The sequence below is a fragment of the Ips typographus genome, linkage group LG6, assembly GCF_016097725.1.
Source record: "Ips typographus isolate SLU linkage group LG6, UJ_Ityp_2.0, whole genome shotgun sequence".
Classification (NCBI taxonomy): Eukaryota; Metazoa; Arthropoda; class Insecta; order Coleoptera; family Curculionidae; genus Ips; species Ips typographus.
This window is the reverse complement of record NC_138427.1, coordinates 5,956,967-5,970,010: the sequence shown is the minus strand read 5'-3', so window position 1 is coordinate 5,970,010 and position 13,044 is coordinate 5,956,967. Positions and strand designations below refer to the sequence as shown.

At 32.2% G+C, this 13,044-nt stretch overlaps 3 protein-coding genes, 1 long non-coding RNA gene and 1 other non-coding gene across 5 annotated transcripts; 2 read left to right on the top strand and 3 right to left on the bottom strand.

Moving 5' to 3' along the window:
- The first annotated feature begins 603 nt into the window (after positions 1-603).
- TRNAL-AAG (transfer RNA leucine (anticodon AAG)) lies at positions 604-685 on the top strand. The gene has a single exon. It is a non-coding gene; the product is annotated as a tRNA-Leu (tRNA).
- A 1,271-nt stretch (positions 686-1,956) lies between these two features.
- LOC145731227 (muscle-specific protein 20-like) lies at positions 1,957-12,518 on the top strand. The gene is made up of 4 exons (XM_081982897.1): positions 1,957-2,119; positions 11,539-11,750; positions 11,914-12,071; positions 12,135-12,518. The coding sequence occupies exons 1-4, from the start codon at positions 2,090-2,092 to the stop codon at positions 12,287-12,289; spliced, it is 555 nt and encodes a 184-aa protein (XP_081839023.1). The 5' UTR covers positions 1,957-2,089; the 3' UTR covers positions 12,290-12,518.
- LOC145731226 (protein takeout-like) lies at positions 2,402-6,254 on the bottom strand. Its single transcript, XM_081982896.1, has 5 exons — positions 6,027-6,254; positions 5,092-5,246; positions 4,672-4,900; positions 3,051-3,200; positions 2,402-2,990 (listed from the first exon to the last, which is right to left on the bottom strand). Exons 1-5 carry the CDS (start codon positions 6,106-6,108, stop codon positions 2,803-2,805), a joined length of 804 nt encoding a protein of 267 aa, XP_081839022.1. The 5' UTR covers positions 6,109-6,254; the 3' UTR covers positions 2,402-2,802.
- LOC145731228 (myophilin) lies at positions 8,761-10,274 on the bottom strand. The gene is made up of 3 exons (XM_081982898.1): positions 10,117-10,274; positions 9,144-9,431; positions 8,761-9,088 (listed from the first exon to the last, which is right to left on the bottom strand). Exons 1-3 carry the CDS (start codon positions 10,120-10,122, stop codon positions 8,873-8,875), a joined length of 510 nt encoding a protein of 169 aa, XP_081839024.1. The 5' UTR covers positions 10,123-10,274; the 3' UTR covers positions 8,761-8,872.
- LOC145731230 (uncharacterized) lies at positions 12,372-13,032 on the bottom strand. Its single transcript, XR_014178769.1, has 2 exons — positions 12,879-13,032; positions 12,372-12,835 (listed from the first exon to the last, which is right to left on the bottom strand). It is a non-coding gene; the product is annotated as an uncharacterized LOC145731230 (long non-coding RNA).
- Between the last annotated feature and the right edge of the window lie 12 nt (positions 13,033-13,044).

Sequence of the window (13,044 nt, the reverse complement as noted above, 5' to 3'; positions counted from 1 at the left end):
ACTGCTGACTTTGATTTTTAAAGTTGACAGCGTCAAAACGTGAAAATTTGAAAATAATTTAGCGCCATCTGTAATATTATAATGTTTTGAATGGTTTTGCCAGGGTTTTGCAATTTTGAATACTCTTTTATCGTATTTTTATCTAAAAAGGAATAAAATTAATAATGTAAATAAATTATCAAAATGTAGTCCAAGTAACGAGATATATGAGTTAATGAGCGAGTATGTGGAGTACTGTCATGAGAGTCATGTGACTCTGTTAAAATAACGAAACTAAGGATCACGTGATCAAAAAAAACTATTAATTGTCTCTGTAAATAGGTAGTAGAACAATTTATTTTTAAAGAGTTTTGTAGTGTTTTCTTTGTTTTATTATTAAAAAATTCAAGTGAATCGTTGGTATGTTTCTCAATTTGCTTTTCTAAACTTTCTAATTATTATTTTTTTTTTTTTTTACGTTTTTCTAATTTTGAAAAAACTCGTTATACTACTTTCTAGTATTTAAAATTAAGTTTTTATCATAACATGAAAATTTCCATGAATTAAAGTCAAGGTCTGAATGTGTGTAAAATGTGATAGATATACAACCGACATTGCAGCGCCGGTAGCGTGGCCGAGCGGTCTAAGGCGCTGGTTTAAGGCACCAGTCTCCTCGGAGGCGTGGGTTCGAATCCCACCGCTGCCACACTTTTTTCTTGCTTCGATTAACCATGATGATGATAGTCAATAAAAGAACTACTTGGTAAAAACACAGTCCAGATAAAAATCAAGAAAATGTTTGTGTAACCATGTTATTAAGATATTTGCAAAAGTATTGGAGTGGGTATTGAAAAAAAAAATGATTTCACTGGTAACTGTGTTCATATTAAGGTTTTTTCTGAAAATGGTCTAGAAAAGTCTATGTTACACACCACTGTGTATTTTATTTAAAGAATTTATAATGAAAATTGAATTCAGTTTCCTTTTTGGTTATAACGGAAATGGCAGTAAGTAATGTATGATAAACAACCCTATTTTATAATTAAAATTTATTGAAAATTCCATTTATAAGTCATTTGTTTATCATGTTTCCCAGACTGTGAAAATGCGTGCCAAAATCCTAAAAAACACCTTTGGATATGGCAATAGATTCTCGTCAAAACTGACTCTACTGGCTCCAAAATATCCAATCACTTTACACGATCAGTTAGTTAAAATCAAGTTCAAGTAAAAATAAAAATCACGGGACTTTTAATTATACATTATTTCCTTCAATAACTTAATAAATTGATCAATACCAATCTTGATTTACTACGCATACATCAGTGTAAGCCTATCCAATTAAATCTCTAAAGTTTTGCCAAAAATAATTATAAAAATAAACAATTATAGTTCAACTACAAGCACGAGTAACGAATATTTCCTCCAAATTCTTAACAGTTTCACCACATTTTATTGGTTTGTTTTGAGTGCCCACACATTGTAAAGGTTTTACATGCTCAATATAATTAATGACAAATAGACTAAGGTGTACAAAAACAAAACTCTAGCATTAAATTTGGAAGATGATATTGTTTTTTACGCTTAGTTATTTGAAACTCAAAATAACAGTAGCAAATGTGAGTAATAAATCTTAAAAATAACGATATGGAACCAAAACAATTCACGGTGATTCCAAATCATACGTCAACACTGATTCATCTCCTCAACCCCGTAAATTTTGTCCTTAAGACTGACAATACTTTTGCATTTCAGCCAATTCAAAATTTGCCTTATCTTGAAATCTAAAGGAAGGGCATTTTTTTAAGTGGTTTAGTTTAGAGGAAGTTAAACGAGGGTGGCCATATAAAGTAAAATACAATCCAAGCTACGTCAAACTGCTGACAAATTCTTAGTAATCCACCTCAAAAATTCGCTTGTAACTCTTAAAATAAAGCTTGGAAAAACGTTTGAGTGGGCGTGGCCGACGCTACAGTAAAAATGCGACGTTATAAGAGAGAGACGTTGGAGAATCTACGTAGTTAATCTTTCGTACTCTCACCAGTGATCTTTAGTGATAACAGGTGGAACCAATCCTCACCCCCTCAAAGCTTCAAGGAAATCAATCAAAATGCCTGGACCGTCTAGACCTCTTTGGCAAGTAAGTGCAAACCACCTGTATGTGTTTATATTTTAATTTTTTGCTTGATTAAAGTGTTACAAAGTGGTTTCTTGTAAAACTCAAACTTCAATTCAAGAATCCACTTTGTTTTGAAATTCTTGAATTTTGGGAGGTGAGAACTTGGTTACTGCTACAAATAAGTATTGTAATGATTTAACTCCCCACGAAAACATAATTCACATGAGTCAGGGAGCTTTTATTAACTTAGCATGTTACGCACCTGATCTATTTTTGATTAAAGTTTGAAAAATGGTTCTGGAAAGAAACTAACTCTCTTTTTATTAAACATTATATCAGCAATAATACAATATATTATAAAAGTTACAAAAATGTATCACTAGGTAGTATTGTAACAAAAATACTTAAGGCGGTTTTTACACGTATTTGAAAAATCGCATCTGGAAAACCTTGAATGTCTTAGAGCTTTCAAATTATTTACGTTTAGAAGTATTTTTAGCGTGGTTCTTTCGTAATTTTTACAGCGTCTGTGTTTAGATACCCGTGACCTTTCGTTTTTTTTTCAAGAGTATTTTCAGAAAACGGGTTAGGGACGTTTAAAAAAATGGGTCACATTCTGAGATCAGTACAAGTTGCGGTTTGGATTACTAGATTGCTAAACAATTTACAAATACCTACTTAAGAGTACAGTGGATAAACCTAAATTATGTCTGTCGACCCTTAAGTTTCTCATTTTCTTCGATATCTCCTATGAAGAAATTGGCGGGAATGTTGTCAAACACTTTCCTCAAAATATCTAACATGATGTCTTCAATGGTTTTTGCTAAAATTGGATTTAGTGATTCAGCAACAGGACGCCAATTTGCATTCAAATATGCGTTAGTAGAATCCTCTGGAAAGTTCGATATTATCATGAAAACCCTCTAAACTAGCTTCTAAACCAATGGCTCACCTAGTGCTTTTATTCCCTCAAACAAGTTTCCCATATGCAATTTCAGTCCACCTATGGTGAATTTCACGTGGACTGCTGTGACGTTGAAGAAGTAGAAACCGTCATGTTTTTCCAATTTTACATCCGACTTAACAATAATTTCTAAATCCTCTGAAAAGCAAATGGGAAATTGTTAGTTTAAAGTCATTTTTCTCAGCTGAAAAAGGTTCATTACTATGTCTCTAAGTGCTATTAACTGATGATGATGTGACAGAAACCTTATAAATTCAAGTGCTTATGATGATCTAAAAATAATTAGAATTGTTGACCTTGTACGATAATTAAAGTTCTTTAATCAGCTTTAAAAACAAATTTCTGATTAATTTATTTCTAAATCATCACACCACAAATTTGCAATTTCTTCTCACTTTTTTGCATATTCATATCTCTCATAATCATGTAATTCAAGTCACTTTTTCTTGATTGCTTTTTTATGGTTTATCAGTAATTGCTTCTTCTTCCCTTTTTACCCATTTTTGAAAATTGTTTAAAATTAATTATAAAAAGCTACTAATTTTATGACATTTTATAGGGTGACTTGGGTTAATCGCAAATTTGTATCAGATACCCAAAAAAATATGAATATATTTTTAAATAAACATGTTTGTTTAAAAGGCTTTATTCAAGTTTTAGTTCTATAAGAAAATCAATCAATTAACAATTGTACACCCTAAAAATCAGTGTAGTAGTGCCAATTTTTCCTAATAAAATGCTCATTGATTTCAAGCAAGCAGTAGATAGGTACTGGCTGCAGAAAAAAATAAAGTTTTCTTATTTCCAAAAAACTCTTCATAAATGGAGTTTTAGGGAAGCATTTTTGGAATAAATTTTTGTATAGGAAACTACTGTTTTCTTTAGACGCAGTTTAAGTTTGCGTATTAACACCTGAAACACCCTGTATACTATATCAAATATACTAGAAATGGCGATTAGTACTGATTAGTACTAAAAAGTACGTTGGTTTAGGGTTTGTTTTGTTCTTTGCTTAACCGCAGTAATTTTTTTGGAATGTCCCAACCTAAACTACAGTACATATTAGATGATTTCAGAGAAAATCCATAAATAATCGTATCGTATCGTATCCAAAAACCATACAACAACAAATATCAAAAATAAGCCATTTAAGTTGTTTTGACTGCCAAAAAATCTTTGAGATTTGACCTCTGGTCTCTATTTTACAAAATTGTTGGCTCTAACATTTAAGTTTCATAGGTACCTGTACCTGTATGTACAACTAAATTGTGACTGATTAAGTGATCATTATGTTTGTGCCACACCAGCAATCAATCTTATGTACAAAAGGTCGTTACGTTGATCATGTAAACAAGGCAATTAGTACGACTAAGTCAGCCATATGGCGGCTGGACACTGAAAATAGTTCAGGAATTTGGCTTTATGTCAAAAATTGCCAAGCTCCATCTTTTCATATATTTTGAAAACTATGATTTGATGGAAAACGATAATTTTGTGTTTTTCTGTTTGCCTGAAATTTGTACAGATGGAGTTTAGATGTTTGTTATCGCTCACACTGTTCTATTATCGGACTTTTGGTGGGCGTTTTTATGTATGTGGAAAGACTTACTTGCATCAAACCAACACGTGCCCTTTCCACGTAGAGGAATAACGAGAATTCGTCCTAAAAGTTCATAGTTTCCGTCAATCCTCATTCTAGGTAAATGCAATGTGGTGTAGAAGTCATAAGTATCTGGATCAACGGTGTTTAATACAATTTTAGTGTTACCAAAACCAATTACGGTAACCTGGGTCAGGGAGGCGTTTACGGTGACTGGTCCTCCACCACCTTGAAGAATCTAAAATCATCATTATCATTAACTTTATGAGTAACTCAAGTCTAGTTCCTTGGCATAATTGAAATGAAGAAAAACACACGCCTTGAACAGAATCTAATGCAGTTTGTATGTCTACGCAATCATATTTCTCAATCGTAATTACTATGGTTACTCAATTGTGACCACTAGTTTCTATTTTGAACTATACTTACTTTTACGAATGGAACTTTCAGCGGATCCAGAACCTGCAAACCAATGTCTTCATTTCCTTTGGGTATCTCGTAAAAAAGCTGTTGAACTGAATTAGTTGAGCAGTTTCGAAATTCTTCAGTAGGTTTGGTAATCATGCATGTTTTGACGAAATCAGCTGAAAGTTAATTAACTAGTAATGATGAGTTAATTAAAATTTGTTATTGTCAAAAAATACTTTGTAAATAATAAAATAAATCAGTTGCTGACAAATTAAATAATGAACTGATTAACCGTGACAGTAATTTTAAAAGGTGTAAGTTTTTTTTATTTTTTTTTATCATAATCATTTTAATGACTGAGTGAACTCTATTTGTCCTTAATAATATAATAATTGTATTCTGATCTATTTACATACAGACTAATTTAACATGGATACATGCAAGCAATTAACCGTGGTATAATGTTTTTATATTGTTTAAGTAAATAATCTATTTACAAAAGTAATGCAAAATTATAATGTGATTGTATAAACAAGACGCTTTTATAATGACCACCAAACCACAAGAATTTTACTATTTGTTGCATAACTCAATGAATAATCCGCTTTATAAATAAGACAAGTATAAAGAAGACTCTTCCATTTAACTTCCATTTAAAATAAGCAAGTTGGTACCTACTTCTGGTACAACCGAAAATGTCATAACAACATTAATTTTTAATTTTTGTTTAATTTAACATATTAATTTTTGGCTTCATTAGAGTGTTTTAGTTAAAAATATGTCACCTGGTTAAAGATTTACTATTTGAATAAATGTACTATTCTGTTCGATCTTCCTTCCATCATCAAAATTGAGGTTGAGTAACATGCATCAGAAACTATAGAAGTAAACTCCCAAAATAATTACTAAACTATTCCTTTTCAGTTTTAAAATTTGAATAAAGAAAATTTTCTTACGTTGTACATCCAAAATTTTGGCCCATATACCTCCGAACCACTGGCACCATAATACACAAACGAAGAACCCGCGAGGAACCATGTTTATCTTACACTAGAATACGTTTTGGCTTGCCGGTTCGAATAAACAAGACCTCGCTAATTAAAATCTATATCTTGAAGTCGATTCTGCAATCTGCAAGCGACCGAGACACACTCCGATAACTTTCACTCTTGAGGATTGCAGGTCTCTGGGTTTATGGACACACGCAGTCCTATGTTATGTAATATTTGGGGCTGTTGGGGCTCGATCTATTGGGTAGTTAGTTCATGGTAATCCTTTAAATCTGTTGGTTAAACTTTCAGATGATATTCATTAGCCAAAAAGGGTTTTGTTTGAGGATACATGGACAGTACAGACTATGTGGAACACTCAGTATAGCGTAAATTTCTTCGACAGGAAAATTTTTAATTTTTTTTAGATATTGAAGACTACACTGTAAAGGCACATTTACTGCTCATTTTGGACATCTTCCTTTAAGGTTTTAACGTGATTTTGAAACTTTAAACAATATTTTGTCCCATTCAAGTGGTACACTGGTCTTGACCTAGATTTAAAACTAAACATTGTTGGGTCCAACGTCACATAAAGAAAGAACCAGCGTTATATAATTTTCCTTATAAAATAACACCGCTATTTTCGATTAAATACGCTTTTATTGGGAAACTTTTGTGATAGCTAGTTGGAATTCGGTAATCGGTTTTTGCCTCGTTTCATTCGATGAACCACTGTATTATGCGTACCGTTTTTTTTTTCAATTTTACGTAAACGGCTTTTACTGCACATATTGTCGTTATCCAATACGATTTCATGTGGTTCTTTTGCTAATTTAGATAGGAAAATTTATAGGTGTTTCAAAAAGCGTGTGCCACTTTGCAAACACACATCGGTTGGGCACTCGGTGTTACTTTTACCAATAATTATTACTCGGTCATGCCGTATAATACTGTAAACTTAATAGGGTTGGTCCATAAGAGCGGTATTTTCGTAACCGCAGAAATATACCGGTTTACTATTATATGCAACATATTTTGAAGTCAATTGCAACATTTGAAGCTACATACGAAACAAATAATTACCATTTAACGGTGCGTAATTATTCTTTTCTAAACGCCAGTTTGAAAGAGAGGAAACTATCCAAGGACTAAGGAGAAACCAATAGATGCTAAGAATGTGCTTGAATAATTCAAAAAAGTAGTCCATATCCCAAATAAAGGTTTTCAAAAATTTCATCTAAGTATGGGTTTTATTAGTTTTTGATAACAAACTCACTTTCAGCAATTAATTAGTAGTAATTACTAATTAGAAAAAACAATCTTTCTCTAATTATTAGTAGGTACTCATTGAGTGCCAATAAGATTTATGAAAAATGCACACTTAAAATAGACACTTATTTTTTGTAATTTCTTGAAATTTATTAACAAAATATGTGTCATTTTTTACTGATTTTCATTTAAATCACGAACTTTTGACTACCTACTAACAATATAATTCAACAAATATGAGAAACACTCATTCAACATATAGTTTGAAGATATAATGTTGGCAAAACATACTTGACTGAAATTTATTTTGGCTCCATTCGTCAATGTGGATTTAGTTATTTTTGGACTTTTTTGCTTTTTCTACCAGACTGTAGAAATAAATAATAATTTTAGTGACAAGTGAGTTTAGATCTTTTTTAGAAGAAAAGCGGAATTAGCAAGATTACCCTTAAAGCTACCCAATTTAAGTAAAAACTTATTAACTGCATTACGGGGTGACAGAAAAAAACAATCAAAATAAAATCATAAGTTTTGTCAGTTCAGCATGTTTAGTAATTTTAATAGAACATATTACAAAACATATTTTTAATAATCTAATCCATATTTTTAAAAGTTTTGCCAGTTTGGGCGTTAACCCAGTTAAGGCGCAAAATTTCAAAAAAAAAACAAAAATAGAGTTGTCTTGTTTTAAATTTAACAATTTCTTTACTTATTTTTGCAAAAGCATAGCTATAGCAAACTATCTAAAAAGTGCATTATACAGGGTGACCTAAAAAAACAAATAGTAATGGAAAATAATGGCATTTGATAAAAATGCAGACCATTTTTTTTAATCCAATACAGCTCAATTAAGTAATTTCCATTACTACTCCGAAGAACCACTAAACACTACATTTAGTGGTCATAAATAATCATTATTATAGAGCATGGGAGGTTTTACGAATTCGTATCTAAATTACCATTTTTTAAAAAAGCCAGACATTACATCTAAATCTATTCCAGGCAAAACTAAACTGACCGTGTAATTACAGTTTTTCCAGAATTCGCCATTGTTATTTTTGGACGGGCTTTCCAAATAGCTGACGTTATCACGGTCTGATGCAAAGCTTTAAACACCTACAGATCTGCGAAAACAGCTGTGTTACTTAAAAATAACGTTTCGGGTGGATTCAACCTATTTTTCCATCAGTAAAGTTTTAAATTTTTTTAAAACAATATTCTACGACCTGGCCTAATAGTTTCAATTGACAAACACCAAAAGTAATAACAATAACCATTATCTCTTCCATTCATGGTCAGCAGTCTCTGTGCTACGAATTTGAATTTACTTTAATGCAACTCTTTAACATAATCTCAAAGCCAGCTGAATGTTTGATATATTTATATGTAAATAATAAGTTAAAGTTTAAGAAACCAATAACGAAGTGACTAGAAAAACAACTTGTTTGTTTATTGCACAGGAAAATCAATAAGTTGCCAGTATAACAACGAATATAAAAAATAAATTATAACTTAATAGACTAAACAAAATTCAAAAATCATTACATATGACGGGTATTGCCGAAACCTCCATGGCCAGACTGGGATGCACCCTTGTTGAAACCCATCTGCAAGTTAAGTTGCCCTTCGCTTGCCCTGAGTTGCTCTTCAGTGAAGGTTCTCTCGTTCTTTTCAGCCATTTTTGGTCCTAGAGTTGGACCGTTCCATTCTGGGTGTTTTTGGGTTTGTCTGCCCAAAGAATACAACGACAAAGCCACCTATTTTATCACAAAAAAAGTAACAAAACGAATCAAATGATTTAATGCCATATACCTGAGCAACGTTTCTCTTTTCAAACAAATCAGCAGTCTGGAAGATTTCTTCTTGTGGCACTCCATAAGCCTTCATACCGGCTTGGAACCTTTGGATGTTTTCCATCAACTGGAAATTAGTGCCCTTTGTGGCGATTTTCTTTACAGAGCCTGGTGCCAGTTTGTTCATAAGATTGCACAGGATTACTCCATCCTTGAGGATATTTTCAAACTCGCCTGGAGGTAAGGGTTCTCCCAGAACCTTGGAAATCCAATCGAGGACTTCGGCTTCAACTTCCTTGTTGCGTTTCTGTATTAAATAGGTTCAGTTTGAAGAAATTGTGTGCAAACTGCAGATGTTTTGCGAGGCAAAAATTTGAACTGCCGTTTGTAATTTTGATTGGCGCCGGTCCAAAAATCGAGTTTTTCATTTTTAGAATTGACTTCACTTGTTATTTCAGATTTTATGTTTTTTATGACCTCACGTTAATGGTTCAAATATTGATGATGCCATTTTCGTATAAGTAAATATTAGTTCAAACCGTGTTTTGATAATTTCCAGAGTAATTTAGATTTTCAAGGAAATATGTGAAAATAAGTAGGTTGTAAAAGAGTTTCCGGATTTTGGCTCTTGATGTCCCAAAGCTGAAAATATCTCATCTATTTATATGATTACACGACACTGTAATGTTCAGGTGGAAAATGTGAACTTTCGTTATTGTAAACACTCGTCTACCTGACTCAAGAATGTTTCTGGCAGCCGCAACCAGTTTAGAGGTTTTGTTGGCGATTTCACAGGTGTGTTTAGAAGATTACAACTAAAAATAAGTTTTTACACTTTAACCGTTAGCTGAGAATACATTTTTGGGGCCCAATTAGGAAAAATGCATAAAAAATTTAATATTTTTGAACTTGTGTCACAAAGTTTGAATTTGAATTAAACATTACTTGTAAGGAGAAAACTAAGGGTATTTGTTGAAAAAACACCTACTTACCGACATTTTTTGTTATGTGTGAGAGAGAAGGAGAGATTTAACTTTTGCGTCGCGACGCCGTTAACTGAGGCGTCGGTCTAAAGTCAGATCGTCTTTATGAGAAACTAAGGCGGGGGCGGGAACTGTACACTTGTTGTGTGAAACAGGCGCTCTTTGATCTGGTATTTTATGTACATTTATATTAGTTTGTTTAACTCTATTTGTACTTATTAACACGGAATTATTATGTGTTTGTGTTAGAAAAGTAAATCAGGTGAATTATTAACTTTATTTGGAGTTGTTCTCAAAAGAAAGTCTAGTGGTAATTAATAAATTTACAAAAAGTGAAATTACTAAACTTTGATTAGTCAGATTTAAAAAAAATGTAAATTCATTCGCGTCACGTTTATTTTTTTTAAGTAGGATTGTAGGAAGTGTGTAGGAGATGTGTGCATGAAAAGTGACAAAGTGTTTATATTTATTATCTTACTTAGAGGAACTGAATTAATAATAAAATTAGTCTGGATTTGGTGGTATGGACTGGAGTTTCTGGATCTTTAAGAACAGAGTGCAACCTCACTAACTATACTTTCCTATAATGAATAAATTAATAATATAACATTTTACAACAATTTTAGGTGTGCTAAATAACAAATACAGAGATGCAGTCAAAACATTATAACAAATTGTCATACAAAACGGTGGCACAACTTAAATGATATATTAGAGCAAGATTGCCAAAACAGCCATATTTCATATAAAAGTTTTCTAATTTTATCGATCGTTTTTATTTTGCAATATCTGATAGAAACTACTAGCGTGGGTGTTTCCACTTACAATAATTTGGCACATATACCACATATCACTTTCGTAAAAACCTGAACAGATTAGTATCTATTATTAGAAGACAAAGTTTTGATATAACATGCATATAAATTATGGATTTATAGATCCTTTCACTTTTGCATTTCTAGAGCACTGCAACGACCTTATTGCAAAATCACTAAAATCAATTGTAAAGTGTAATAGTTTTATCTGGATTTACACAACAAAATTTGTCCAGAGCCTTAGGTAGAGAACGTTCCATATTATAAGATTCTAATTGTTGTTAGATAACCCTAAAGACATATCTATATTCATAAACAATTTAGTTTTTCATGTGTATTAACATTAATTTTTAATTGTTAATGTTATGATAAGTGTTTAGTCTAACTGTTAATAAATAATTTTTGCATTCAAAGAACAGTATTGTCTAATCAAAAACATATCATAATAATTATTCTCAATAGTCTAAGTCGTATGAACCGGTTGCATTAATATAACTTTTGGGACACCCTGGATCCAACTATTTTTTGAGTCGTAAACAGAACTAAAACATTCTTCGTAGTTTTTCCTGAGTTTGAAAGAACTATTTTTATGATGTATTTTATTTTTTATTTCCAGGTGGCCGGAAAACGCGACCCTGAACAAGAACGGGAAGCCCAAACATGGATCGAACAAGTAATTGGAGAAAGGTTTCCCCCAGGTGTTCCTTATGAATGGGCCCTGCGAGATGGTATCATCCTCTGCAAGTTGATGAACAGACTGCAACCTGGCATCATTTCCAGAATCAACATTTCTGGAGGAGATTACAAAATGATGGACAATCTTAGCCAGTAAGTGTTAATAGAATTTGTTTGTCATGTGTCAATCGTTGTGGTCATTATGTGGTATCACCTTGGCACTGTCCACCTGTAAATTTAACGGAGTAATGACTCAAAAACTAATGAATCATTTCAGTATTTCTGTAGAGTTTACTAAACAAGTGAAATAATTTAGGTTCCAAAAAGCCTGCGTAAAATACGGAGTACCTGACGTAGACCTTTTCCAAACCACCGACCTATGGGACCAAAAGAACATTGCCTTAGTAACTACCACCATTTTTGCTATTGGTCGTACCTGTTACAAACATCCTGAATGGAGGGGACCTTTCTTGGGTAAGTCGTACCAGCAAAAGTCAAATTGCCTAACCACTAAATAATATTTTTTTGGTTTCCTAGGCCCTAGACCTTCCGAAGAAAACAAACGAGCCTTCTCAGAACAACAATTGAGGGCGGGTGAGGGTTTGATTGGTCTTCAAGCTGGATCCAACAAAGGAGCAACACAAGCTGGACAGAACTTCGGCGCTTCAAGAAAAATCATTTTGGGAAAGTAAAGTGGAATTTGAACTGACTCGTTTATTGTACAACTAGGTAGATAAATTATATAGTTTTGTTACAAATTGTATAGCTGTTAAGGTTCTTTTATGTTCAAAAATGTTTTGCAAAACTCATACAAAAACAAAAATTCCCTGTTTAACTTTAAACGTGATTTAATGGAAAAGTAAAACGGTTTGATCAAAACATGTAATGAAACTTTGGCAATAAAATTTATTTTTTACTTTATTGTTACGTTACTAATTTTTTTAGCTTTTCCTTTTACCGCCATAGTTTAGTAATTGGTAGAACATTTTATTAAAACCAAAATGTCGATACCTCCGAAATTGTGAAAGATATTTAAAGCCAAAAATTAAATAAATGGACATTGAAGCTTTTACTTTTAGTTTTCATTCGGTTTGTATTTGTGATTGATCAAAAATTGATTTTCTTGACCAATCACAAACTACGAAACAGAGCTGTGATTTACGCAAATACTGCACATGTGGACTCATCATAGTTTACTTTTTAACTATTTAAAGCGCTCGATCTATTAAGATAATTGCCTTGCCATATTGAAAATTTACAAAAATATAAAAAAAAATATGCAGACCGACCAATTTTAATGCCTATAGTACAATGTATAATATATATTTTAATTTTAGATATTCAACTTAGCGTAAATTACAAAAATTTAACAGTTTCAAACAATAAAACATACAAATAATACAAAATCACATACAATGCTGTTTTCCTGGTTGCATAACCTTTGCTG

Coding starts and splice junctions, on each gene's coding strand:
- LOC145731227 (XM_081982897.1), top strand. CDS start 2,090: ATGCCTGGACCGTCTAGACCTCTTTGGCAA. Junction 11,751..11,913: donor ATGATGGACAATCTTAGCCA/GTAAGTGTTAAT, acceptor GAAATAATTTAG/GTTCCAAAAAGCCTGCGTAA. Junction 12,072..12,134: donor ATGGAGGGGACCTTTCTTGG/GTAAGTCGTACC, acceptor TTGGTTTCCTAG/GCCCTAGACCTTCCGAAGAA.
- LOC145731226 (XM_081982896.1), bottom strand. CDS start 6,108: ATGGTTCCTCGCGGGTTCTTCGTTTGTGTATTATGGTGCCAGTGGTTC. Junction 4,901..5,091: donor TGAAAGTTCCATTCGTAAAA/GTAAGTATAGTT, acceptor TGATGATTTTAG/ATTCTTCAAGGTGGTGGAGG. Junction 2,991..3,050: donor TGAGGGAATAAAAGCACTAG/GTGAGCCATTGG, acceptor CGAACTTTCCAG/AGGATTCTACTAACGCATAT.
- LOC145731228 (XM_081982898.1), bottom strand. Junction 9,089..9,143: donor AAAAGAGAAACGTTGCTCAG/GTATATGGCATT, acceptor GTGATAAAATAG/GTGGCTTTGTCGTTGTATTC.